At 34.1% G+C, this 27990-nt stretch overlaps 1 protein-coding gene across 1 annotated transcript in view; it reads right to left on the bottom strand.

The window, feature by feature from the left end:
* Window positions 1-2028: 2028 nt before the first annotated feature.
* The window catches only part of SERINC1 (serine incorporator 1), a 32175-nt gene continuing 6213 nt past the window's right edge, over window positions 2029-27990 (bottom strand). Inside the window, exons 2-10 of the mRNA XM_010979173.3 lie at window positions 17281-17442; window positions 14253-14422; window positions 9233-9312; window positions 8858-8995; window positions 6973-7142; window positions 6772-6862; window positions 5290-5434; window positions 4955-5185; window positions 2029-3635 (exon numbers count right to left, since the gene is read on the bottom strand). Coding sequence (XP_010977475.1) covers window positions 3500-3635; window positions 4955-5185; window positions 5290-5434; window positions 6772-6862; window positions 6973-7142; window positions 8858-8995; window positions 9233-9312; window positions 14253-14422; window positions 17281-17442 — 1323 coding nt within the window. The 3' untranslated portion in view covers window positions 2029-3499. The remainder of the gene's footprint in view (window positions 3636-4954; window positions 5186-5289; window positions 5435-6771; window positions 6863-6972; window positions 7143-8857; window positions 8996-9232; window positions 9313-14252; window positions 14423-17280; window positions 17443-27990) is intronic.

The raw sequence follows: 27990 nt of genomic DNA, 5'->3' as shown, positions 1-27990 counted from the left end.
GGTGAAGTGATGTTCAGGACTTCCAGGTCTGGTCTGTGAAAACCTCCGCCATGCAACCTTCCTCACCTTTTACCCTTCTACTAACTTGATGCAGAGGAGTATGTGGCTTCCTACTATACACTCAAGAAGGGATAAACTTGGCTTCCTGAATTACTGCTTAGAGGAGAACCACCCAGCAATCCTGGATATTCATTTTAGACTTCAGGTGAAGGGTGAACAAACATGTTCTGCCTCTGAATTTTTGAGGGTTGATCTGTTAAAGAGTTTTTAGTATTTACTAATGTAATATAGTTCAAATTTTGATGAACTGTTACTAAGGTTTTGTTTTTTTTTTTAAATCAGAAATACATCTTTTAGTGAGATGAACAGGTCTTAGGGGGTTTTCTTTCCCAAAATTTGTATCAGTATAATAGCATCAATTTTTTTTATCAAGTCCTAAGAAACTAAGCTATTCCAAATTAAAACACTTTTGCTCTGCAAAAGACCCTGTTAAGAAGATGGAAAGACAAAGCTACAGATCGGAAGAAAAAAAAAATATAAACCACATCTGACAAAAGACAAGTATCTAGGATATGTGAAAAACTCAAAACTCAACAGTAATCAAAATAATCCAATAACAAATAGCTACAAGAAACGAAGAGATTTCACTAAAGAGAATATAGATGGCAAACAAGCACATGAAAATAAATTATTCATCATTAGCCATTTCGGGAAGGTAAATTAAAGCCACAGTGAGTTTTCACAACATTCCTATCAGAATGGCTAAAATATAGTGACACCAAGTGCTGGTGAGATGCAAAGAAACTGAACTGTTCATTCATCAAATGTGTGACTATGAAATGGTACTCTGGAAACAGAGTGGCAATTTCTTGTAAAACTACACATTGAACCCAAACAGAAGTATCTCTCCCTTCACCCCTGACTCTGGGCAACCACTAATCTGTTCTCCATTTTATTAATTTTATCACCGCAAGGATGGTTAACATTAGAAAGGATGACAGAGATCATCAAGGATGACAGAAACCATGCCATTATATATATGGCATAATCTCTGTGACCTTTTGGGACTCGCTTTTTTAACCCAGTACAACTCCCTGGAGACCCACTGAAGTTGCTGCATATACCAACAGTTCCCTCCTTTTTACCGTTAAGTAGCACTGCTGTATTACACAGACGTACCACTGAGTTTTAAACTCTCACACATTTAAGCACATCTGGGCTATTTCCAGTTTAAGCTACTACATATAAAGCTGCTATGAACATTCACATACAGGTTTTTGTTTAAACAGTACTTACTTCACTGGGTAAATACCCAAGAGTTTTATAGGCATTGGAGAAACTCAGACCACTTCAAATGAATTATTGAACAAAAAAAAAAAAAAAAAAAAAAAAAGGACTGAATTTGACAACTCAGATGGAATAGAGCACTGTATTATATTTTTTTAGTAAGGGATTTCTTTATACACTATCTTAAGTGTCAAAGAAGCATCAATTGGCAACTAAGATGTCCTACACTTGCTGTGTCCTCCAGGGATTTTTTTTTTCCTATCAAATGAATTAAAAATATTCTCCAAAATTAAGTTTGAGATTAACATATACACACTACTATATATAAAATAAACACAAGGACATACTATATACCACAGTGAAGTATACTCAGTATAATTCCTATAATGGAAAAGAATATGAAAAAGAATATATATAACTGAATCACTCTGCTGTACACCTGTAACTAACACAACATTGTAAATCAACTATACTTCAATTAAAAAAAAAATCTCCAAACTTAACTGGTCCACCTCCTGAAGGTTCTTGGAGAATATCACTAATTACCCTGAGATCCAACTTCATGGGGTTACTTCAGAGGACCAAAAGGGTGAATACCACCTTTAAAACAATTCAGTTTTTGAGGACAGAAAATGGTCAGTTAACCCTCTACTGCCAGGTTCTTCTATACACAAGAAGAAAGTAGGTCTGAGTATTACAGCAACTAGATTTGAATTGCTAAAGAATTAATACACCACAAACTTTCTCTGAATTCTTTTATTTAAGGATAGGACACAGCCATTCAAAATCACAGAACACAATATCAATACAGAATAAAGTTGGAGAATTAAACTGAATTGTTATATTTCATTTACAATAATAAATACCTTAAAAGTAAACGTACATTTTAATATTCACTAAGATACTAATGACAAGTAACTAAGAGTTTCTAAGTTAACAGTGATACTGCTTGATTTTCAGGGTGAAAGATTATAATAACCTATATATTTCAATTAGATGGCAGCAAATACAAAAGCATTTTGAACTGTACAGTGCACTGTAAGCAGGAGTTTACAGCACTCCATCACTCCCCTGACCTCAGTCTATACGCAGAAGGCATGCTGGACACCAGCAAGTCACACCACATAAATCATCCACCACTCACAAGGTGTAAAATCTATTATGCATGTATTTGAAGAGAAATTATTTTTTAATGCCAGAAAGAATGCTAGTTACTTTGACAGACTTGGGATTTCCCAGCTTTGCTGCTGCTGAGCTGTTTAAGCCTGTGCTTCAGCTTCTTCATTTTTAAAATGAGAAGACTGGATAGATTTTGTCTAAGTATCTACTGAAGCCAATTTTGCAGTTTCTTCCTGTCCTGTCAAAAATTTACCAACTCTGATTTTCAAAACACACTTTCAAAGTGATTCTCAACAACCTCTTTCTAATGCATGATTATCCTTCTCAAAACTTTTGTCTAAAGTCTTCAGAGTTCCTAACACCTCCACTGAATGCACTAAACACATCTGCATGTGTTCGTCACGACAAAAACGAAGGTCACTATGTAGGTATGGAAGGCCATCCCTACCCAGGGAACATTACAACCTACTGGGTCTTCAATTTTGTACCCACCATCAGCAGATACTCTGACTTTCTTTGAAAACTGTGTCTCAATCTCCATCATAAACTACATACACTGTTGTCAAACACTCCATACCTGTATTAAGTTCCTTATCTTCATATGAAGGGAAAAACCTGAAAAAATTTTTCAGAAAATTGGCATTTAAGTGACTTGTTTATACAATTTTAGAACAGCCACATTCTTTGCAGTCTCCTGTAGGGCAAGGCATCAAATATTTCAAAAGGCAGCCATACGTTTCTATCATTTTCTAAAACAGCTTAAGTTCTAACAATTTAAAAATCAAACTGTTAAGCAGTTGTTTCTATTCTTATTTTTACAGGTACAGAGCAGAAGATAAACGTAACAACGTCCACTTCTCTTAACTTAACCACCATACTCACAAAACCCTCTGTGATTCATTCTAATACACACATCAGTGCGCTCGGCAAGACTACCACGGATAAAACGGCAAGCAGTAAAATCTAATTCATGCCAGAACACTGGAGAAGTTACATGGGAAACACACACATACACAACTTTACGAAAGCTGGGAATACTGTTAATTTCAAATAAGTGATGATCAAAGCGAGACCCTCATGCCAGAAGTCCCATTCAGTCAAAGTCACGGTTTGTAAGAACAAGCGGTGCTACCAGTGTCCAAACATACAGCACGATGCCGATCCAGCTAGAGGAGATCTTCACCCAGACAGCTGTCCACTGACTTTTCATCTCACGAGAAGGTTCATACCTAAAATTTAAGGACAACAAAAAGGGGGGAGGGAGGTTGGATTATCAGTCATCAAGTCACTAAACTTCACTACTTCAGAAGTGTTCTTTGTATGTAATCTGTGGTAACAGATACATCGTTGCTGGACTAACATCTGTTGCCTTGCTTTCATTACCACTTTGACAGCTACAAAGCAAACAATCAACTTTCTTTCAAGGAGTAAAGGACACAGCCCTCTAAAGTAGCTCCTTTACGTAATACTCAGAATCTTTATGTATTTCTGGCTCAGTAATTACAAGATAGCAGAGAAATGGAGTGTGACCTCTGGATAAATAAGACGCTACAACAAAGACCTACCAACCCTAACGTGTGTAAAGAATATAATTCGTTCAAGATGTATACGTGGGAACCCCATCCACCTTCTCAGATTTAAGAAACTGGGAAGGAAATCCATCCCAAATGTAGCTGATTCTTGTTTTAATGAAACGTACCAAAAATATTTTTGACTTAAAAGTCTTAACATTTACTATTACCTGACAGCCAAAGCTGTGAATTACTGAGAGCTATTTGGATTCTTGTACCTCAATATGCTGCAGTGTAGAAATTTTTAAATACATATTTTCTCAATAATAAATGCTGGTAAAGGCTGCTCTCAAAGAAATGAGGCAAAGAATAATCTTTTTTCTACATCTTTTGCTGGTATTCAAAGTCTTCTTACAAATTGTTAAGGGTATTATGCATTAAATTTTATTAAAAATAGAACTGCCCAAACCATAGAGTTCAACTGAAAATTTTAAATCTTTCAGTAATCCTTTGGACAAAATTAGAATTTTTAAAAACATAAATTGCTACCTTCCTCTTAACAAAAAAAGATTATTAGTTTTGAAGTTGACTTTTAAGAAGCCTAAATTACAGTTCTGAAGAGCTCGTTTGTTTTTTTTTTAAGAGTTCTAAGAACCCATCTATATTAATGTATAGGCACCCCAATTCTGAAATCTTCAGAGCTTTTAATGACAAAGTTGAACAAAACAGAACAAGACAGGTATCTTTTACTACACTATGTTAGGAACTGGTTACAATCAGTATTAAAAAGAAAACATTTGTTGGATCAACTGTCAACATGTATTTGCCTAAGAATGTGTTTCATAAAACTTCCTGCAAGATTTAGAAGTTTTTCAATGATTGCTATAACTAAAGCAACAAAGTAAAAGTCTGCCTTCTCACACTGATCTCACTATTTAGTTGTGAATTTTGAAATACACTCTACACATGTTTTACAACAGAATTACAGAAGAGCCACCAGTATTATCACAAGCAAAGTTTTCATAAAATGTAAGTACCTGTACCAGTTGGTAAGGGTCATCATGATATAAAGTGAAGCCAGGAAAAGCATAAAGTGAAAGAAGGAGTAACTGTAAGTGACACCATCTCTTTCGTTGTCTACAGCTCGGTGAACATCATCTCCTTCCTCCAGTGATCCATCACTTCTAGCTCCACCATCTTCTATTAATGTTGATTCATCACTTGTTAGAGTCAGTTTATTAACCTGACTATTGTTTGAAGTACGGATGCTGCATGAATGACAGTTTAGAGAAGGAAAAAGGGCATTTAAACAAAAGATGCATAAATGAATAGCAGGACTTCCTTAAAAAATAAAATTCGTAATTTTTCTTACCTTGAATAAAATACACACAATAAAAAGAGAATTAGTCCAATAATTCCTTGAGCATGCCACCACTGTACAGACTGCCCATCCTTTGGGATAGTGCTTGTTGTATTGTATCCAATTATGCTCAGTAGACTCGGGTTGCAGTCTGTTTCTGCAATGTAAGTTAAGGTCAAATTAAAATGTTAGAATAGTATAAAAACTAATTAAGAACAAAATTCAGATATTCTAAACTAAAACACTGTCTTTCTACTATATACTGTGATAACAATAGTGAGCTTATGAAATTTATCAATTTTTCAAAATACATTGCTATAAAGCAAGGTAGCAAACACATAAAGCCAGTTATTAGTATTTTAGCAAATAGTCTGTGAAAATGACCAAATAAGTCATAATGACCTAATGCCTATTCAGCTTCTTAACTCTTATAAGAAAGAATTAAAATGGGGTTTATATTCACTTAAGTGTCCCAGATATGTTTTTTCCCTCCCACAAAGTCAGATATGTCAATAGCCACCTTATTAATGAAAAATGATTCTTATCTAAAAGCCATTCAGGTAAGGACAATCCCTAGAGCAATTTAGTATTATTTTTTTCTACACATTTATTTTACAAAAACAGTAAGGAAGCCTTCTCTAATATACTAAAAAAAAAAAAAAAAAACCCCTTTCTCCAACTAGTGAAAAAGCACCTATGAAATTCATAAACTATATGAAATGAGATTCAGAAAACATTTTATAATTTTTCTTTACTTTGAGGAAAAGAGACCATTTTCTTCATTTTCAAAAAATAATGCAGCTGACTCTTGAACAACGAGGGGATTACGGCACCAACTCCCCACCAAGTGGAAAATTTATGTACAACTTTACGGTCGGCCTCTGTATCCAGCCCTTCGTATCTTCAGTTCTGCATCCATGGCTTCAACCAAATTCAGAACGTGTAATGCCGTAGTACATATTTTTGAAAAAAATCCATGTATAAATGGACCTGTGCGATTCAAAAACTCTTGTTGTTCGAGAGTCAACTATAATTAATTTCTCACTAATCTGTTATTATTCTCACTAATTTGTTATTATTCTCACTCATCTCACAAATGACATACATGGGTGTCTACTTCCATGAAGTGCAAAGTTACTAGCTTATAAAATGATTACAAAGACAAAATATATTCACCTGCAAGGTAGTTCCAGACAAAAAGAAAACTTTAATAATTAGTGGAAAAAAACACAAAACTATACTGTTTACAATTCAATCAACAAGCATTTTAACAGCTATTATTTCTTTCTACATACATTATCACATGCACTGTAGAAACTGGGTATATTTCTTACAATTTTCATATAATTTTTTTTTTTAGTTCTTTCAAAACTAAGTGAAAAAAACACAGCAACACATCAAAGATGAAAATCGTATTACTTCCCCTCCAGGAGTTTGATTCTCCTGGACAAAAAGAAAAGCTGCAGGAAATAAATCCAAGCAAACAAAACATACCTGGTTCATTGGTCATAGCAGACCATGTCAGATACATTGTGTAGACTGTAATTACTGAAGACTGTAACAAACCAGATCTTGGTTGTGATTCCTTCAAAAAAAAAAAAAAAAAAAAATCAAACACAGAAAAATATTCTGTTGGCAGTCAAGGTTCAGGAAAACTTAGAAGCTTCATAAAAACTAATGATATAAAGATCTTACTTGGATTTTAGGCAGGATGGACATTACAGAAGCACCAAGACAGAGAAGCATGTTGACACTGATGAATGCTTTATTTTCTGCACAACTGGCTGGATGAGTATAGTAAACAAAAAATAGGACAACAGCGACTAAAGACAGCAGATAATTCAGAGCTGTAGCTGATAACAAAGCTGTGAAAGAAATGCATTGGACAATTAGGCTTTATTACAAATATCAGGAATTAAGCATTTTAATTCATTTTAAAAACAATTTTATTCACAAATACATTTTAAGCAACATACGTTGTGTCAGCATTATACAGGTAAGTAAGGATATTAATTCTGAACTTTATCACAAGAAGAATTTAATAGTCTTTACACATAGCTCACTATTGTATTTCCAAGGACAGTAACATATTAACATGATTTTTCTTAGTAGGAATACTTATAGTACAGAGTTTCTAAAACACATTCACATGTTAGCCATTATTTTAAAAATTAAGAAAAATAACTAGAAGGTGAATATTACTTAAGGTTTTTAAAGAACAATAATCGTTTAGTTGTAAACAAGGGCATAAGAATTATTTTTATTAAGCTCACAAAACAATGATGCTTTTCCTCATCAACTAAAAGCTTTAAAAAAATTATGCAAGAATAAGTCATTATTATTTAGTGAGACAACATAAGTTTCTTCTATGTAAACTTCATCACACACAGTTTAGAGTGGGTGCAAATGTGTGCTTAATATACATGTATTTACGCAGATGTGCCTCACTGACAGCGGAGCCACTCAACATACACTTACTGAATGCCTACAAAGTTCCAGGCCCTGGGGATACAGTATGGACAGTATGGAACAAAACAAACTCCTGCATTACACTTACCGTTAAAAAATGAAATAATCTACATAAACAGATGTTCCAAATGACTAAAACTTACTTCTTGAATACCAAACTCTTTATTTTAAACACTGAGATCAAATACTACACACTAGTTGTGAGAGAGAAAACATGAAGCTAGCAGACATGCTGAGTTTAGCGTTCATTCTGGTTTTTTTATTATTATTATTATTATTATTATTATTATTATTATTATTATTATTATTATTATTATTATTTTAGCTGAAACTCAAGATCATTTCACATAAAAATCCAGACTTACAGCTTCTTTTGAAAAAAAATCAGAAAAATTAAGCAATACTGGGTTCACATTTCCACAAGGCAACTACTGGATGGAACTGAGCAGTAGCTATGTATTTTAGATAAGGACCTTCATACTCTCTAATTCATCAGTTTCTTCTATTTGCACAAGGATTTAAAATGCACTTAACCTGGTTCTCCTCCCTCGTTTTTGTCACCTGTTGTAAGCATCTGAATGTCAATCCCTATCTTAGAGTATAACCATAGGACTCAAGCTCATCACTGTAAATAAACATCACATACACTACTATAATAATTTTCTTTGGTGTTACTGTTACACATAAGACATCCTTTGCACTTATATATAAAATGTTTCAGAGCTGCTTTATTTTTCCTGCTTGCTGATGTTTAGGAATTGTACCACTGTTCGCTCATTTCTAGCAGTCCTTGTCCTTCTAATATTTTACTTTCAATCTGCTGTAGGCAGGTTAAATAAGGCTGTAAATTACAAACATTCAGCAATAGGCTTTGGAATTTCTACTGTCACCAGTCAGGGTCTTCTGGATTATCTCCTGGTTCCTGGCTGACATGCCAAAAGCTCTCTCTACAAAGTTGATGATATAATGCCACTCACAAATTGTTAAACTAAAAAACTCATCACAGAAAATTTATACCATAAAAATCATGATTTCCTCATAGTCTACATTATCTGCTTTCACTATCAAAGTTCAACTATCTTGAAGATGTTCTGCAAGACAAAAAGCTTACCTGCATACCAACATCTTGAGTTTCCTTCTTCCATTTTTTCAACCCATGACTCATTCCATGAATGGGCAAAATCAATAAGTAAGACTAGCTGTATGAGAATGAAGCAAAAGGCACCTGCCATTCCTACGTAAAACCACACTGAAAGGAAAAAAGCCACAAATGAGTGACTGGTTCATTTTTTATTATTTCATTTTCACAATGAATGCACAAAAGGGAAAATAAAATTTTACATAAATGCTTGATTTTGCCAACAGAGGCAGGGGAGAGGGGGAGGACAAAACAAATAGCTAAGTGCCAGGCAACAATTATTTCAATTTTCTTATAAAATATCAACATCACACAATTAAAAAAAAAAAAAAAAAAAAGACTTCTTACCAGTTGTAAAAGTTCCTTCTGGAATGAAGAAAGCCCCAATAATAATTGCAATTGCTGCAGCAAATTTAAAGAACCAGAATCTAAAACAAAAGAAATACCAGTTTCATATATGAACTCTTTAAAGAGCTATTCTTGAAGAATAGCTACATTTTATGTGACTATTACACAGTTTGTAGTAACTTTCAGCAAAGTTATCCTTCAGGTATGAAGGAGAAATAAAGATTTTCCCAGTCAATATCCAAGAAGTTTACCCCCACTAAAACTGCCTTGTAAAATATGGTGAAAGGAATTCTTCAAGTTGCAATGAAAAGACACTGTATTTGTGACATGAAAACATACAAAAGCATACAACACACAGGCAAAGTAAATACACAGATTTAGAAAAATATAATTCTTTAATAGGATGGTGTGTTAACTACTTAACTACAGCATAAAAGTTAAAGAGTATTAAAAAGATAATAACTACTATAATTGGTTAATAGGTATACAAATATAAAGAGGTAAACTGTGAGATCAAAAATATAAAAGAGGAGGAATAAATAAGTAGAACTTTAGTATACAGTCAGCTTATTACTATCAGCTTAAAATGGACTGTTTTATCTATAAGATGTTTTAAGTAAGCCTTATGGTAACCACAAAGCAAAAAGCTAGAACAGATTCACAGAATATAGAGAAGCATACCACCAATTTACAAAGAAAATCACTAATCTGAACAGGCATTAACAAAAAAAACCAATGGAAATACAAAACCAGAAAGCAATGAATGAAGATGGCATTAGTAAGTCCTTACCTATCAGTAATTATTCTAAACGTAAATGCAGTGAATTTACCAATCAAAAGGTACAGCGACTGGATGAATAAAAAAACAAGACCCAACTATGATGCCTACAATACTCATTTCAGATTAAGAAATGGTTCAAAGTAAAGGATAGTAAAAGACATTCCATGCAAGTGAAAATCAAAAGGAAGCAAGCACGGCATACTTCTACCAGACAAAATAGACATTAAGCCAAAAATGGTAACAAGACATAAAGAATGCTATTATATAATGATAAAGGGGTCGATTCATCAAGTACATAGCTGGAAAAATTATAAGCACATGGAAATGAAAACAAAGTCATTCCTGAAAAAAAAAAGGGGGGGGGCCCACAGAGTTCAAAAGGGAATCAAGAATTCTCAAAGTAAGTAAAAATGGAAATTTTAAAAAATAAAATGTATGCAATGCTGCAAAAGCAGTTCTGAAAAGAAGTTTATAGTGCACACAAAGAACTTTATAATTGCATATAATAAGAAAATGAAAAGATCTCAAATAAACAACCTAACTTTATGCCTCAAGGATGAGAAAAAAGAACTAAACCTAAGTTAGGAAACAGAAGGAAACAACAAACATTAGAGCAAAAGTAAATGAAATAGATACCAGAAAACCAACAAAGAAGATCAACAAAACTGAGAGCTGGTATTTCAAAAAGATAAAACTGACAAACGCTAGACTAAGAAAAAGAGAGAAGACTCAAAATCAGGAATGAAAGAGGTATTACAACTGATACTGAAGAAATACACAGGATTATAATAGACTGCTCTAAACAATTTATACCAACAAACTGGATACCTAGAAGAACTGGATAAATTCTTAGAAATACACAACCTATCAAGACTGAATCAGAAAGAAATAGAAAATCTGAACAGTAACAAACAAGGAGATTAAATCAGTAATCAAAAATCTCCCCTAAAAGAAAGGTCTAGGAGCACATAATTTCACTGGTAAATTCTACCAAACATTTAAAAAATTAATGCCAATCCCTTTGAAACTGTCCCAAAAAACTGAAGAGGAGGGGATACTTCCAAACTCATTTACCAGGCCAGCACCACTCTGATGCCAAAGCTGGACAAGGATGGGACAAGAAAAGGTAACTGTAGACTAATTCCTCTGATGATTAAAGATGCAAAAATCCTCAACAAAATGTTAGCAAACTGAATTCAACATCACATTAACAGGATTATATACCGTCAACAAGTTGCGTATAAAAGGAATATACCTCAACATGATAAAAGTCACATGTGAAAAATCCACAGCTAACATACTCAATGGTGAAAGTGTGAAATCTTTTCCTCTATGATTCGGAAAAAGACAAAGGTGCTCACTCTCACCACTCTTGCCCAACACAGGACTGGCTAGTTCAAGCAATTAGGTTAAGACAAAGAAATAAAAGGCATCCAAATTGGAAAGGACAGAGTAAAACTGTCGTTCTCTGCAGATGCTGTGATCTTATATACAGAAAATCCTAAAGAGTAAATCAAGAAACTGTTGGAACTAATGAATGAATTCAGTGAAGTTGCAGGTCATTTAAAAAAAAAAAAGCAACATAATCAACCGTGTTTCTATACATGAACAACAAAATATCTGAAAAAGAAAGAAAACTATCCCATTCTCAGCAGCATCAAAAACAGGACATACCTAGGAATAAATTAGAAGAAGTGAGAGATCTGTACAATGAAAACTGCAAGACTTTGATGAAAGAAAGTCAAGAAGACACAAACGGGAAGGTATCTCATGTTTGTGGATCTGAAGAATAGTTAAAATGTCCATACTACCCAGAGCCATGCATAGATTCAAAGCATTCCCTATAAAATTTCCAATGCCATATACAAAGAAACAGAAAAAAAAAATCCTAAAATTTGTATGTAACCACAGAAGACCCTAAATAGCCAAATCAGTCATGAGAAGGAAGGACAAAGCTAGACTATCACTTACTGATTCTAAACTATACTACAAAACTATAGTAATTAAAACATAAAAGAAATAAAAAGCATCCAAATTAAAACAGTAGTGCCATAAAAACAGACACACAGGCCAATATAAAAGAATAGAGAGAGTCTAGCAACAATCCCTTGCATTTTGGATCAACTAATATTTGACAGGGGAGTCAAGAACACTCAATGGGGAAAGGACATTCTCTTCAACAGTCTTGGGAAAAACGGGATAATTGCAGGCAGAAAAATGAAATTGGACTTAAATGTAAGATCTGATACCGTGAAAGATACCAGGAAGGTATGGATACTGGGAAGAAGAAAATGAGGAAGAAGTTTCCTGAACTTTGGTCTTGGCATGAGTTTTTAGATAAGACAACAAAAGTAAAATCAAACAAGTGGGACTACATCAAATAAAAAAACTTCTGCAGAGCAAAAGGAACAATCAACAAAATGAAAAGACAATCCACAGGAGAAAATATTTGCAAACAATATATCAAAGAAGTGGTTAATATCCAATATATATAAAGAACTCATACAATTTAATAATAAAAAATAAAATCCAACTTTAAAAATGGGCAGAGGAACTAAATAGGTATTTTTCCAAAGAAGGAATATAAAAGGCCAACAGGCATACAAAAAGGTGCTCAACATCACTAATCATCAGGGAAATGTAAATCAAAACCTTTATGAGACAGCATCACCTTATACCTGTTAGAATGGTTATCAAGGTGACAAGAAGTGTTGGTGAGAATGTGGTGAAATGCAAACCCTTATGCACTGTTAGTGAAAATGTCTACTATTCAGCCACTCTGGAAAATAATATGGAGGTTCTTCAAAAAATTGAAAATGGAACTACCACATAATCTAGCAAGCCTAATTCTAAATAAAGAAATTGAAAATAGGGTACTGAAAAGATACATGCATACCCATGCTTACTGCAGGATTATTCACAATAGGCGATATATAAAAACAACCTAAGTGTCTGTCAACAGATGAGTATATAAAGAAATTATAGCATATATACTCAGTGGAATATGATTCAGCCATGAGAAAAGATGGAAATCCTGCCATTTGTAACAAAATGGATGGAATATGAGAGCATTATGCTAAATGAGATAAGCCAAAAAAAAAAAATGTATGATATTACTAATAGGTGGAATCTGCAAAATCCAAACTTAAAGTCACTAAGAGACTAGATATTAATTGTTCTCAACAAAACTAACAAATAATTATGTGATGTGTTAGGGTTGTTAGCGAACAATGATGGTAATCATACTGTAATATATAAAAGTATGAAATCAATACTTTGTACAATTTAAACCTAACACAATGTTATATGTCAATTGTATCCCAATTAAAAAGATAAAAAATAAAATTAAATTAAAAACCAAAAACAACCAATGACTAAGGAAACAAAAAAAATAAAATAAAATCAACCTAGCACAGCACATTTTCTTTCCTTAATATCTACATTTCACTTGTTCATTCTTCCTCTCTTTGGTAGCATATATTAACAGATAAGCAACAGCAGATATTAAAAAATATTTAGTTTATGGGGGGGAAAAAAGATAAAATTCAAAACCTTCAAAACTGTCCAAGCTGTCCAGTACAACCATTTAGAAAATCAATCAGTCACCTTGTTAGGAATAAAGTTTCTCATGCTGGATGCAATTGGGTGGGGGGGATCTTAGGAAGTGATTTCAGTTTTAGGTAGTGAGACTGGTCCACTAAAAGCTAAGAGGAGGAGGAGGAATAAGCTCCTCATTATTAGTCACAAATGTGGTAAATCTTTTTAGGATGAAAATACAGTTGACCCTTGAACAATGCTAGGGTTAGAGGCATCAACTCTGCATGGTTGAAAATCCACATATAGCTTATAGTTGGCCCTCTGTATCTGAGGTTCCTCATCTGTGAATTCAAAGTCATGGGTTATGGATTATCTAGTACTGCAGTACTTACTATGGAAAAAATCTGCACATAAGTGGACCTGAACAATTCAAACCCATGTTGTTTAAGAGTCAACTTTATATTAAACATTATGCACCAGAGATTATACCAATAAATGACCCAAGGTTACTATTCAATATTTATATTTGCACATCCTGACACATTCTCCAGTAGAGACAAGAGGATTTTCTTACCTTGTCATTCATGAGTAACAAAATAATTCTACATACTGTTTAAGTCTATTTTACTTTAAACTTTCTTTAGGCAGACTCAAAATTACTAGAAGTGGCTACCCAGACTTTCCATTTATTCAGAAACTTACCCATTGTGCACTGCAGCTCGAGGATCACTGCTACTCTTCACTTTGATCATTAGTAAGGACAGGAGAAGATAGAACATTGCCAAGCCAAAGCACAAACGGTATACGGCTTTATAGCCAACCAGAATATTACAAGGGACCACCCCTTTCTCATTCTCACAAAATCCAGGAATCTGAAAAACGAAACAATTTGTGGTCTAGAATTTTTTCAAGTAAAAAATGAAAATTCTTTGTAGTCAAATAGTTTTTAAGATTTAGAAAATTGAGGCTGGCTTTACAGTTTATGCTGAAAATGTAATCAAGGCAAGACGAACATTTTCAAAAAATAGAAGTTTAACTTTTTTCACTTTATGTGAGCACAGGATAAACTACAAATGCCAATCCTAAAGTAGATGCTTGTTTTGACTTTGAGACATTCTAAATTTTTTTTAAAGTGGCATTCTACTGTGATATGCTGAATCACATGTATAAGAGAAAAACATAATAAAAGGTTAAAGAATTAGAGTAACTAAATCAGTTTCTAAATACTAGAGAGAACAATGATGGCTTTTCAAAGCCAGTGCTATTTAAAATCATTTTGAGTTTGGTCCCTTATTCTACAAGTGTTATTTCTGATAGTGAATGGATTTGGATTAACAGTACAAATGGCTGGCTGTACTTTTATTTTTTAACTTAAAATCTTGAAAAAGACTGATAACCATTTCAGAAAATCACACTGGAATCAGAGTACAAGAAAATATTTTTAAGTGACATAAATGAGAGTACATATACTATTCACATGTATCAGAATTAATCACACCCTCTAGAAAATGTTGAAGTAAACCCAACATGAAAATGTAACTGTTAAACTGTGCCTTTAAAACCAAGAAACTAAAATTATATTTAAGCTACTGGAGGTGCTCCTTTTGCTAGTTCCTATACAGTCTACAGGCTCTTTCTTGGTCTCACTTAAAACCTCCCTTCCCAACCCAACAATTAACAATTACAGCAATATATACTTATCCATACTCACTTGTAACATGTACTCACTAGCACCTCTAATTATCCCATGCCCTTAAATGAGATCAGCACATCACCTGGCAAATTCCCAGCATCAACTTAATTCAACCATCTATATTAGGTTGGGTGCTATAGTAACAATCTCCAAATATAAGTGGCTTAAGCCACAAAGGTGTATTCTTGCTCACGTACATGTACATGATTGGTTCTGAGTACTTAACTAAAGAATCCAGGCTGTAAGAGAAGCCACCATCTCAAATGATGTACAGGTTGTGACAGAAAAGGAGAACTTGCATCAGAAAGTAGAGGCTGATGTGTTACCACGTCTACTCATAACTCACTAACCAGTCCTAGAGACATGACCCTACATATCACAAGCACTCTAGGAAATGCAAATCTCTGAGGACCTTCAGAAACCAGAGAAGCAGAAATATTTGGGGATAAGCACTAACATCTACCAACTAAACATTCATAACAACGATCAACTGGATCCATAACAAAACCATCTGAACGTCTTTTGGTCTGTCTTTGCTTATATCCAGGACTCGCAGGATTTGAATAACATTAACTGAGCATCTGTATATGCCATGTACAACCATGCTACTTTCACAACTGTAATAAGCTCATTTCTCAAACTTACACTATTTTTCCTTTCCCCAAAGCCAACCCCAAGCAGGTAACTTTGTTTTAAAATGGAGGTTACCTGACATAAATACTCTCTCTCAACCTCAAATTTTCTATTGTCTTTCATCTTTCCTTGGAGGAAAGCTAACTTTCATATGCCTTCTCTTGACCACATTCTCTCAAGGGTTAGATCTCTTATGACTTTTTTCAAAATACAAATGATTAAATCTCCCCATCCTAAAAAAATTTTTTTTTTAAACTCAGCCTCCTGCTAAGACTTACTATCTTCATTATAAAACTCTTCAAATCAGCAGTTTATATCCATTGAATACATTTCCTCACAGCCGTTTGATTCTCCCTCCCACTCGTGGTAGCCCCAGCACTCTAAAAATACTGCTTTTCCAAGACACTAAACATATACTGGTTGTCAAGTCCAAAGCCTACTTCTTGATCCTGACACCCTTTTACCTTTTTTACTGACACTATCCTGTCATTCTGAAAACTGTTTCTAAGGCCTACAAAACAGGTTCTTGGTTCTCTTTTTTCACTGTCCCTTCAGAGGTTCCCTTTTCTCCACCAATGCCCATTAAGAGGTTTCGTCAAAGTTCTAGCTCTCCTCACTGTCTTCTTCAGCACACGCTGCCAGTTTCAACTTTCATCTCTATCCCTGATTTCTTTTTTGAGTTACACAACCCTGTTTTCCACTTCCTGCTGGATACACACACATATGTAGCACAGCATCCCCAACCCAACATGTTACAAACTATATTTTCCCCATCTCCATCCACAACCTGACTCCCTGAAAAACTTTTTTAAAAAATAAAACATCTTTTCTTTCTTTTTCCCTAGGTTAATAGCAACAGTTTCCTCTCAGTTATCTAGGATCAGAACTGGTTATTATTTACGATTCTACCACTGTCAATATTTAAATCAAGATTCAGTCAATTCTACATTCAGAAAATATATTTCAGGCCTTCTATGCACTTCTTGATTACACCATTGCAACAGCCTCCACTTAACTGCTAGCCTTCTACTCAAATTATCAGATAAATCTTCCTAAAGTATACATACTCTGCTCAAAGAGCTTCTATCCTCATTCTACTTCCTATTTTTCAATCTCTGCATATAAAAGTTATACTCGTTCTTAGAATATCCACTTTTCCATGAGACCCACAGTGATTGATATTTCCCTGACTAGAATTACTTATTTCCTCTTATCACAGCAGTTTCTGTACCACCTTCATAGAATTTAAAGAGCTGCCTTTTATTATTTGATTCTCCTAAAAGATTATGAATGACCAGAATTAGGATTAAGTATTATCTTACTTGGTATAGTATTCGGTTTCCAATACATAAGCAGTTTTATGCATATACATACTAAAGGTTCAGTAAAATAAAAAAGACTAACCTTATTCAGTTGTTCTTCCATTCCCGGTATCAACATTACACAAGCTACACACACTCCAACAAGCAAAAATAGTGCATAGATCAACCTAGTTACAGTGGAGTTGTTTCCACTAGGACAGCACCGGCACAGCAAACACGGGGCACTGCCACACAAGCATGGTATCTAGGAAAAATAATATTAAAAATCAATAGTTTAAAATGATACAGTGAAAATTTATATTCTATCTACTCAGAAAAGAACGGACTGAATTAAAGTAATTACCAAGGAACAAACGGTTTTTGGTTCACATATATTACCTCTAAGCTATAAAACTCAGGAACTTCTGGCTAAAGGAAAAATGAAGTAAGATAAAAAGTGCTTGCCCTTTATATCAAGCAAAATGAATAAACTCAGTTAAAACAAAGGGAAAAAAAATCACCAGCAACAATCAAAATTTAGCTGAAAAATGATCTCCAACTACTGCCCTTTAACCCCCAGAAGTCATGCTGGTGAATTCACAAAACTCAGATTTCTGACATACCCCACAGAAGGAAAAGAAGTGAACTGGTATCCCTATCTGTTCTCTTTTCTGACTTGGTGGCAGTGATAACAGTAAAAATTTCTAATAGAATTAGGCAAAATAAGGTAAGTGAACAACTGGGGCTACCTAGCATTCTCTAACAGAACTCGACACTAAACTAGTAGTATATCCCAGCGGAACAGGATATCTCCCTAAGCAGGAGAGGTGAACACTGGTAATGGCATTTAACAATATCTCAGAAAGGGAAAGTGAAAGTATTCTCATTGACCATAATCTAGGCTGAGCTCCACCATACCCAGATACCATAGGGAGTATTGCAGAAGCCAGACACACTGTAACAACCAATATAAAGCAGAATCAGAGCCTCTTATACTAGATTTCAGTAAGACAGAAATAAATGTCACAACAACAATGCAAACATACTTCAGCAAAACAAACAAGTCCACTCAGACAAAAAAAAAAAGAGCAAGGCATTTGAAAAATCCAGTCTGAAATAAAACAGCTCAGTTAGAAAAGGAAATTCCCAAAATTGCTTCACTTGAGCTAAAAAGAAAAGAAAAAGAAGCAAAAGGAGGGCTCAAAAATGAAACAGAAAAAGAACAAACAAGATGAAAAGGAGGAATGCAGAGCTAAGAAATAAGAAGAGGAAAAACAAGCTTAAAGCACAGGGAACTACATTCAATATCTAATAATAACTTATAATGAAAAAGACTATGAAAAAGAATATATATAAATGTATAACTGAATCACCAGAAACTAACAAAACATTGTAAATCAACTATACTTCAATTAAAAAAAAAAACTAGTAACTATCAAGGAACAAAACAAAACCAGGTGAAAACAAAATTACTCATGGATAAATAAAGCTTGGGATAAGTATAATAAATGCAGGCCAAGACAGAGTAAGTGACCAGACTTACCCTACTGCCTTAAACCATGGGGAAAAAGTAACTAAACAATGGTTTTCAGACAATTACATTAGACAATGTACGATATTAATTTCTGAGAGATGAAACAACATGAGCTCTATGATTAATCCAATTTTTCTGCCTGCAGACAGTTTTCAGTACAGGGAGGGGAATCCAGAGGCCAGCAGTCTACTTGAGCTGAGGAGACAGAGCTGGGGAAGAGTTGAGAGCTCAGAGAAGTAAAAGCAGCTAGAGTTCATATGGCAGAATCATGGAGAGGAGAAAGCTACGCGGAAAGTGAGCTCTGGAGATCTGCAGAGGCTTCAACTTGTGTCTTCAGCAAAACACTGATCAGTGTGCACATTTGATTAAATTACTCCATGTCGGGGTGGTGGTATTACCAGCCAGAGTGGAAAAACCTTGTAATTCTTGAGACCTTGAGTAGAGTTATAAGGCTATTATTGCACAGAAGTGGAGGGAACAAAAAACCAGCCATAAGGCTATAGGCCACTCCAGTCTCACTCTACAAACCCTAAAAACAAACACTGAAAGATCAAATTACCTTCAAATAACTCACCTATGTCTAAAACAGGGCTCAAGAATATTTTCTTAAAATATAAGATAGCTAGTACCCAACAAGGTAAAATGTACAGTATCTGACAGCTAATAAGAAATTGGTAGGCATGCAAAGAAGCAGGAAAATACAACCTATAATGAGGAGAAAAACCAATAAATCAAAACCAATCTGGAAACAACACAGATGACTGAATCCAATTATAAATAGTGGCAGATTTATGTTACTGTGAGTGTGCTTCATTTGCTCAAATAGAGGAAAACACAGCACGTTAAGGAGAGACATGGAAGATAATTTGAAAGATCCGTATCAAACTTCTGCATCTGAGACATCAGAACCAAAAAGTACTTGTTAAGACACTGCAGAAAAGATTAATAAACCGGAAGACATAGCAAAATAAGTGACCCAAAATGAAAAAGAGATTAAAAGACTAGAACAAATACAATAGAGGATCAGTGTTGTGAGACAACTTCAATCAGCTTGATGTATGTGAAACTGGGGCTTCTGAAGGAGAAAAGAGACAGGAGACTTTCCTTTTGAGGCAGTAACTGCCAAAATGTTCCTAAATTTAATGAAAACTACAAACTCACAGATCCAAGAAGCTCAACAAAGCCCTAGTGATATAAACATAATGAAAACTACACACAAGTCACATCATAATAAACCTGCTTAAAAACAAGGATAAACCGAAAAATCTTAAAAGCAGGAAGAATAAAGGCACATTATATAAAGAGAAACAAAGAAAGGTATCAGATTTCTAGTAAGAAAGACTGCAAGCCAAAAGTCAGTACTGAACAAACAAAAAAAAGCTGTAAAGATGTTTCCATTCAGCAAAAATCTTTCAAAAATTAAGCAAAATAAAGACATTTTTAGGCATAGAAAAAAGAATCCAAAACTAGCAAACCTAAACTACTAGAAATGTTGAAGGAAATCTTTCAAAGTTTACACCAGACAGAAATGTGGATCTACACAAAAGAAATAAACAAAGGAAATAATAAGCGTAGATTTTTCTTTTATAAAAGGTTACTTTAAAAGATAATTCTCTTTTTAAAGCGAAAATAACAGCAATGAATTCTGGGTAGTTATAACAAAGAATTAAAATATGTGACAACTGCAAAAAGTCTAGAAGCAGAAACATTCAACTCTACTACTGTAAGGTTCTTAAATTAGAAATGAAGTGATATGATATGATACAAGGTAGATTGTAATAAGTTAAAGACAAATACTATAAACCCTAACTAAAATGACTTCTAAATAAGCAAAACAAAGAAATACAGCTAGTAAGCCAAAGGATATAAAACAATACTAAGAAATGGTCAATTAACCCAAAATAAGGCAAAAATTAGGGGAAAGGGACAACGAATAGGGAGGACAAACAGAAAACAAATAGAAAAATGGCTGATTTAAGCCCAAACACAATCAATAATCACACGCATAATGTACAAATGGACTAAACACTCTCAATTAAAAAGCAGTTGGTTAAGATTGGCTAGAAGATCCAACTGCATCTTTTCTAAAAGAAACTCACTTAAACACAAAGACACAACTGGTTAAAAGTTTAAAAAAAAAAAAAAAAAAGGAAAAATACATACCAAGCTAGAGCAGTATCAGACAAAGGAGATCGAAGAATTTTACTAGGGGTAAGGAAGCCACTTTATAATGAAAAGGGGACATACATGGAGATATGGAATATTCGGGGAGGAGACATACAATCCTAAATATTTCTGCATTTTAAAAAGAACTTCAAAATGCATCAAGAAAAAATTAACAAAACTGAAAGCATAACAAACAAATCTATACTTATGTTCCCTCCTTAACTGAAATAGCAAAACAAAAATCAACAACTATATAGAAAACTTGAACAACATTATCAATCAACTGTGCCTAACTGATCTTTAGGAAATACTGCATCTAACCAAGCAGAGTAAAAATTATTTTCAAAAGCACATAGAACACTTAACCAAAGGAGACCATATTCTGGGCCATAAAACAAATCTCAAATCTCAATAAATATAAAATGATTCAAATCATACATGTATTCTTGGCCCATAAGGGAATTAAATTCTGATCAGTAACAGAAAGATAGCTCCAGAAACTAAGTAACGTAGTAATTAAACTCCAGGCGGAAGATATCAAAAAAGAAATTAAACAGAATGAAAATAACATATCACATTTTTGGGATGCACCTAAAGCAGTGTTCAAAGGAAACCTACAGCATTAAGTGGCTGTATTAGACAAGAATAAACATATCAAACCAATGATTAGAGCTTCTACTTTATTAAATGAGTAAATTAGAACCAAAACAGGCAGACTAAAGGAAATCATAAAGATAAATCAATTAAGTAAAAAACAGAAAAAACGTCACTGAAGATGATTTTAGAAGACCATTACAATTTAGAAACCTACAGTCAGACTGATCAGGATAAAAAACAGCAAGAAAGTGAACACACAAATCATCAGTGTTGGAAATTAGAGAGAAGACATTATTACAGATCCCATGGCATTAAAGGATTACAAGAGTAAAGTATGAGCAATTTTATTTAATAATTCAACAGCTTAGATAAAATGGACAAACTCCATGAAAAATCCAAACCAGCAAAAATCATTCAATGAGAAATACATATGATGAATAGCCCGTATCTCTTAAAGAAAGTATAGTTAAAAACCTACCCAAGCATAGACGACTTCACTAGTGAATTCTATTAAACATTTAAAGAACAAATCATACGAACTCTGCAAATTATTCTGGAAAAACTGAAGAGGGAAGACACTGACACTAAATCCAAAGACATAAGAAAACTACAGGCCAATATCCTTAATGAACATGAAAAAGTACTTAATATCTTGTCAAGTCAAAATCAACAATATAAAAAGTATACAGATTTCCACTTTTCAATCCACATATAAGGAACTTGGAAATCATCACTGCACTCTAACAGCAAGTAAAAAGCCAAAGAGACTATAAAATCAGCAACTCTTCTAGGATCCATAAGCTAGGTGATAACACAGGGTAAGTCACTGTCCCCAAGACTGGAGAGAGACAGGTGAAGGTGGGTAAGGGGAGTCATGGCTTACTAGAGCAAGGAGCTCACAGGTGGAAACTGACTTGGGAACCAAGTCTGATACTGCTCTAGCTTGGTATGTATTTTCCCTTTTTTTTTTTTTAAACTTTTAACCAATTGTGTCTTTGTGTTTAAGTGGGTTTCTTTTAGAAAAGATGCAGTTGGATCTTCTAGGCAATCTTAACAAAATGGTTTTTAATTGAGAGTGTGTAGCCCATTTGTACATTATTAGTGTGATTATTGATTATGTTTGGGCTTAAATCTGCCATTTTTCTATTTGTTTTCTGCCTGTCCTACCTGAACTATAACTGAAGAATTGCTGTAGGCTCACTGTGGACAAGTCTAAGAGTTTAAAACTCCAGAAAAAGCCAGTTATAAAAGGGCCCCCACAATTTTGTGAACTCTTCCTCTAGGAGTTGAACCAGATTCTCACAGTAAACGAGAGAAAAATTCCCTCATGCTTCTTGCAGCAGAGGGGAAAAGTAACCATTTAAAAATATGCTAGAACACTCTGTTCTTAACACCTGGCCTCAGGAGAAACCAGTTAAATAGAGCCTAGCCTGCTGGGGTATTATCAGAAGATAAATAACCTAGGGGAAGAGAAATACTCAACTCCAGCCTATTCCAGCCATCTTCTCCCATCTAAGGGTGGGGGAGAAAAAAAACGGAAGCATTTGTGAAGTTCACAGTCCATAGGCACAAGATTACTAAAATACTAAGAACTAATTAAAGAATGACTGAATGTTTCTCCTTCCCCCTCACCTCACCATGACATGATCAAAAGTCTAGTTATAGCAGTTCCTTTCACCTGGTACATCATGTCCAGCTATTAGGAAAAAAAGCTACACGGCATAACAAAAGGCAAAAATAATAATTTGAAGAGACAGAGCAAGCATCAAAACCAGACATGGCAGGGGTGCTGCACTTAGCAAACCAAAACCAAAAACCAACTAATAATTAATTAAGAGTTCTAACGGATAAAATAGCATGCAAGAAGCAGAGAGATGGAAATCCTAGGAAAGAACCAAAGAGAACAGCTAGAAATAAAAGGCACTGTAACAGAAATAAAGAATGCAGACATGGCTGAGGGAATAATTTCTGAGCCTGAGGTTATCTCACCAGTAATTGAAAAGCAGAGAGAGTAAAGACTGATACTCTGTTCAACAGAATATCCAAGACCTGCAAGAAAACTACAGAAGGTATAATATAATGGAAATACCAGAAGGGCAAGAAAGAGAAAAAGGAACAGAATATTTGGAAAAAAAAAAAAAACCCAGAATTTTCCCAAATTAACATCAGACATTTATGCCCCACTGCCCCCCAAAAAACCCAAACTACCAACAAAAAAAAAACCTCTACAATTAGTATATCACTTTCAAACTACCGAAAATCAAAAATAAAGAAAAAAATCCTGAAAGAAGCCAGAGGAAAAAACACCTTACCTACACAGAAACAAGGGTAAGAATTACATTCAAGTTCTCCTCAGAAAGCATGCAAGCAAGAACAGTAAAGTGAAATATTTAAAAGTGTGAGAAAAAACCACACCAACCTAGAGTACTATATACTGAGAATTATCCCTCAAAAGTGAAGGAGAAATACTTTTGCAAACAAAAATTGATTGAATTTCTTGTCAAACTGTAGACCAGCCTTGCAAAAAATGTTGAGAGTTCTTCAGAGATGAGGAAAATAATATAGGCCAGAGATTCTAATCTACACAAAAAAGGAAAGAGCATCGAAAAAGGAATAAGTAGAGGTTAAAAATAATCTTTTTCTTCTTAGTTGAACTAACATGTTTGTTGAAAGTAACAACAGCAAGTGATTTCAATAATGTATGCATATAAATATGTTAAGTCTATATACATATACTTGTGTACACATACGGATGTTTGTGAAATGAACGACAGTAACGTACGACAGGAGAAAGGAATTAGAATTGTTTTGCTATTATGAAGTATTCACACTAGCCGTAAAGTGGTACAGCATTATACCAAAGTGTGTAGTGTAGGAGTATATTGTTATTTCAAAGTGGATTCGTTGTAAATATACACTGCAAATTCTAGGATGCTATAGGTTAAATATTTGTGTCACCTCAAAATTCGTATGTTGAAAATCTAATGCAGAACGTGATGATGCTAGGAGGTACGGCCTTTGGGAGGAATTAAATCAAAAGGGTAGAGCCCTCATGAGTGGGATTAGTGCTGTCATAAAAGAGGCCCTAGAGAGATCCTCAACCCTACTACCATGTGAGGACACAGCAAGAAGTTGGCCAACTGCAACCTGGAAGAGGGCATTCACCAGACACAAAAGATAACCATAGGCACTTAATCTTGGACTACCAGCCTCTTGAACTGTGAGAAATAAACTTCTGTTGTTTATATGTCACTCAAAATACTGTGGTATTTTGTTACAGCAGTCCAAATGGACTACGAAATAGGGCAACAATGCAAAAATAAATAAAAATTTTAAAAGGTAAAAAAATATAACTGATATGCTAAGAAAGGAGAGAAAATGGAATTACATACAATGCTCAATTAAAACCAGATACACATACACACACAAAGAAACAGGAAGAACAGGGAAACAAATAGAAAACAGTAACAAATATGATAAATATTAACTCAAATCAATCAATAATCATGTTGAAGATCAAAGCTCTAAATGTATTAATTAAAAAATACTGTCATAGTGGATCAAAAAACAAGATCCAATTATGTTGCCTAAAAGAAACCCACTTTAAATACAAAGACATCTGCAGAATAAAGCTAAATGGATGAGGAGAAATCACACGGCTAACACTAAATGAAAGCAGCAGCTATATTAATTTCAGACAGAGTAGACCTGTGAATAAGTAAAGTTACCCAAGACAGAGAAGTGCACTACATAATGATAAAGAGGCCAACTCTCCAAGAAGACATAACAATTCTTAATATGTATTCAGCTAACAATAGGGCATCAAACCATGCAAGACAAAAACTGATTAAACTGCAAAGAGAAACAGAGGAATCCACTATCAGTTACAGACTTCAACATCCCTCTCAAAAATGGAGACAGCAAGAAGAAAATCAGTAAGGACACAGGTGAACTCAGTAACACCAATCAAATGGATAACTGACATCTACAGACTACTTTATCCAATAACTACAGAATACACATTCCTCTCAAGATCACATGGAACATTCACCAAGACCACATTTTCGACAATAAAACACACTTTAACAAACTTAACAAGAGTAGAAATCATACACTGACTGCTCTCAGACTACAATGAAATTAACTAGAAATCAATAACAAAGAAAAACTGGAAAATCCCCAAATACTGAGAGATTAATCAACATATTTTTCTAAATAAACATAGGTCAAAAGAAAGGTCAAGAGAAATTTAAAAAATTTTTGAATTGAAAATAAACAATTTATTGAAATTTGTGGGATGCAGTGAAAGCAGTTTGAGGGAAATTTACAGCATTAAATGCATTTACCAAAAAAGAAGATAGAAAATCAATCATCTAACCTTCCATCTTAGGAAACAAGAAAAAGAAAAGCAAATTAAATCTGAAGTAAACAAAAGAAATAAGAACTAGAGCAGAAAGCAATGCAATTAAAAACAGGAAATTAATAGAGAAAAATCAATGAAACCAAAAGCTGGTTCTTTGAAAAGATCAATAAAATCGATAATCCCCTAGCTAAGCTAACTAAGAAAAAAAGAACACAGACTACTAATATTAGAAATGTAAGAGGGGATGTCACTAAAGGTCCAATGGACATTAAAAGAATAAAGGAATACTATGAACAACTCTATGCCTACAAATTTTATAACTTAGGTAAATGGACCAACTCCTTGAAAGACACAAGCTGCCAAAACTCATACAAGAAAGTCAATCTGAATAAGCCTGTATCTATTAAAGAAATTTAGTCAGTCATTAATTGCCTTCCAAAACAGAAAGCGCCAGGCCCAGATAAGTTCACTGGTGCATACTACTAAAAATTTAAGGAACAAATTATATCAACTCTCTACAATCTCTTTCAGAGAATAGAAAGAGAGGAAATACTTCCTAACTCATTCTATGAGATCAGCGTTACTCTAATAACAAAACCAACAAACGCATTACAAGAAAATAAAACTACAGATTAGTATCTCTCATGAATACAGAGGCATAAATCTTCAACAAAATATTAGCAAATCAAATCCAACAATATATAAAAAGAATTACACACCACAACCAAGTGGGATTTATCCTAGAAATGCAAGACTGGTTCAACATTTGAAAATCAATTAATGTAATCCATCATATCAAGAGGATAAAAAAGGAAAAATCTATTATCACATCAATAGATGTAGAAAATGCATTTGAAAACTGAGCATTCACTCATGACAAAAACCCTCAATACTAGAATAGAGGAGAACTTCCTCAATTTCATAAAGAATATCATCAAAACACCTTCAGCTAACGTATCCTTAATGATGAGAAACTGGAGGCTTTCCAATTAAAAATCAGGCAAAGATGTTCCTCTCACTACTCTTTTTCAACATTTTACTGGAAGATCTAGAATGCAGTAAGGCAAGAAAAAAAAAATAAAAGATAAACACATTGGAAGGAAGAAATGAAATTGTCTTCATTCACTAATGACATTATCTAGGTAGAAAATGCAAAAGGATTAACAAAAAAACTCCTGGAACTAATAAGTGATTATTTTAAGGTTGTAGAATACAAGGTGAATGTACAAAAGTCAATGATTTCCCCTACACATCAGCAATGAAAAAGTGGAATTTGAAATAATACTATTTACATTAGCATCCAAAAACACAAAACAGTATAAATCTGATAAAGTACATACAAGATTGATATCAAGAATACTGCATAACTCTGATGAGCAAAATGAAAGTACTACACAAATGGACAAATATTCCATGTTTATGAATTAGGAACACTCAATACCATCAAGATGTCAGTTCCTCAAACTTGATCTATAGACTCAATGTAATCCCAATCAAAATCCCAGCAAGTTACTGTGTGGATAGTGACAAATTAACTCTAAAGTTTGTATGAAGAGACAAAAGACCTAGAATAGCCAACACAATACTGATGGAGAAAAACAAAAGTTGAAGGATTGACACTACCCAATTTCAAGACATTATACAACTACAACAGTAATCAAGACAGTGTGGTATGGCAAAAGAACAGACAAACAGATCAGTGGAATAAAATAGCACAGAAATAGATCCACATAACTAGAAAAGACATGGAAGAAACTTATTAAATGAACATTACTAACTAAAAGAAACCAATCTGAAAAGGCCACATGCTGTTTGATTCTAGGTGTATGACATTCTGGAAAAGACAAAACTATGAAGACAGCAAAAAGACCAGGAGTTGGGAGTGGGTGGAGGAATGGACAGGTTAAGGCACAGGGAGGATTTTTAGGGCAGTGGAACTATTCCGTATGCTACTATAATCAAGGATGTATGTCATTATACACATGTCTAAACCCACAGAATGTCCAACACCAAGAGTGAACCCCAGTGTAAACTATAGACTTTGGGTGACTATGATGTGTTAATGTAGGTTCATTAATTGTAACAAATGCACAACTCCGGAGGGGAATGTTGGCAATGTGGGAGGTCATCCATGTGTGGCGGCAGGGGATACA

The sequence above is a fragment of the Camelus dromedarius genome, chromosome 6 (assembly GCF_036321535.1).
Source record: "Camelus dromedarius isolate mCamDro1 chromosome 6, mCamDro1.pat, whole genome shotgun sequence".
NCBI classification, from domain to species: domain Eukaryota; kingdom Metazoa; phylum Chordata; class Mammalia; order Artiodactyla; family Camelidae; genus Camelus; species Camelus dromedarius.
Note: the sequence above shows the minus strand (reverse complement) of the source record. Positions and strands in the feature narration are given on the sequence as shown.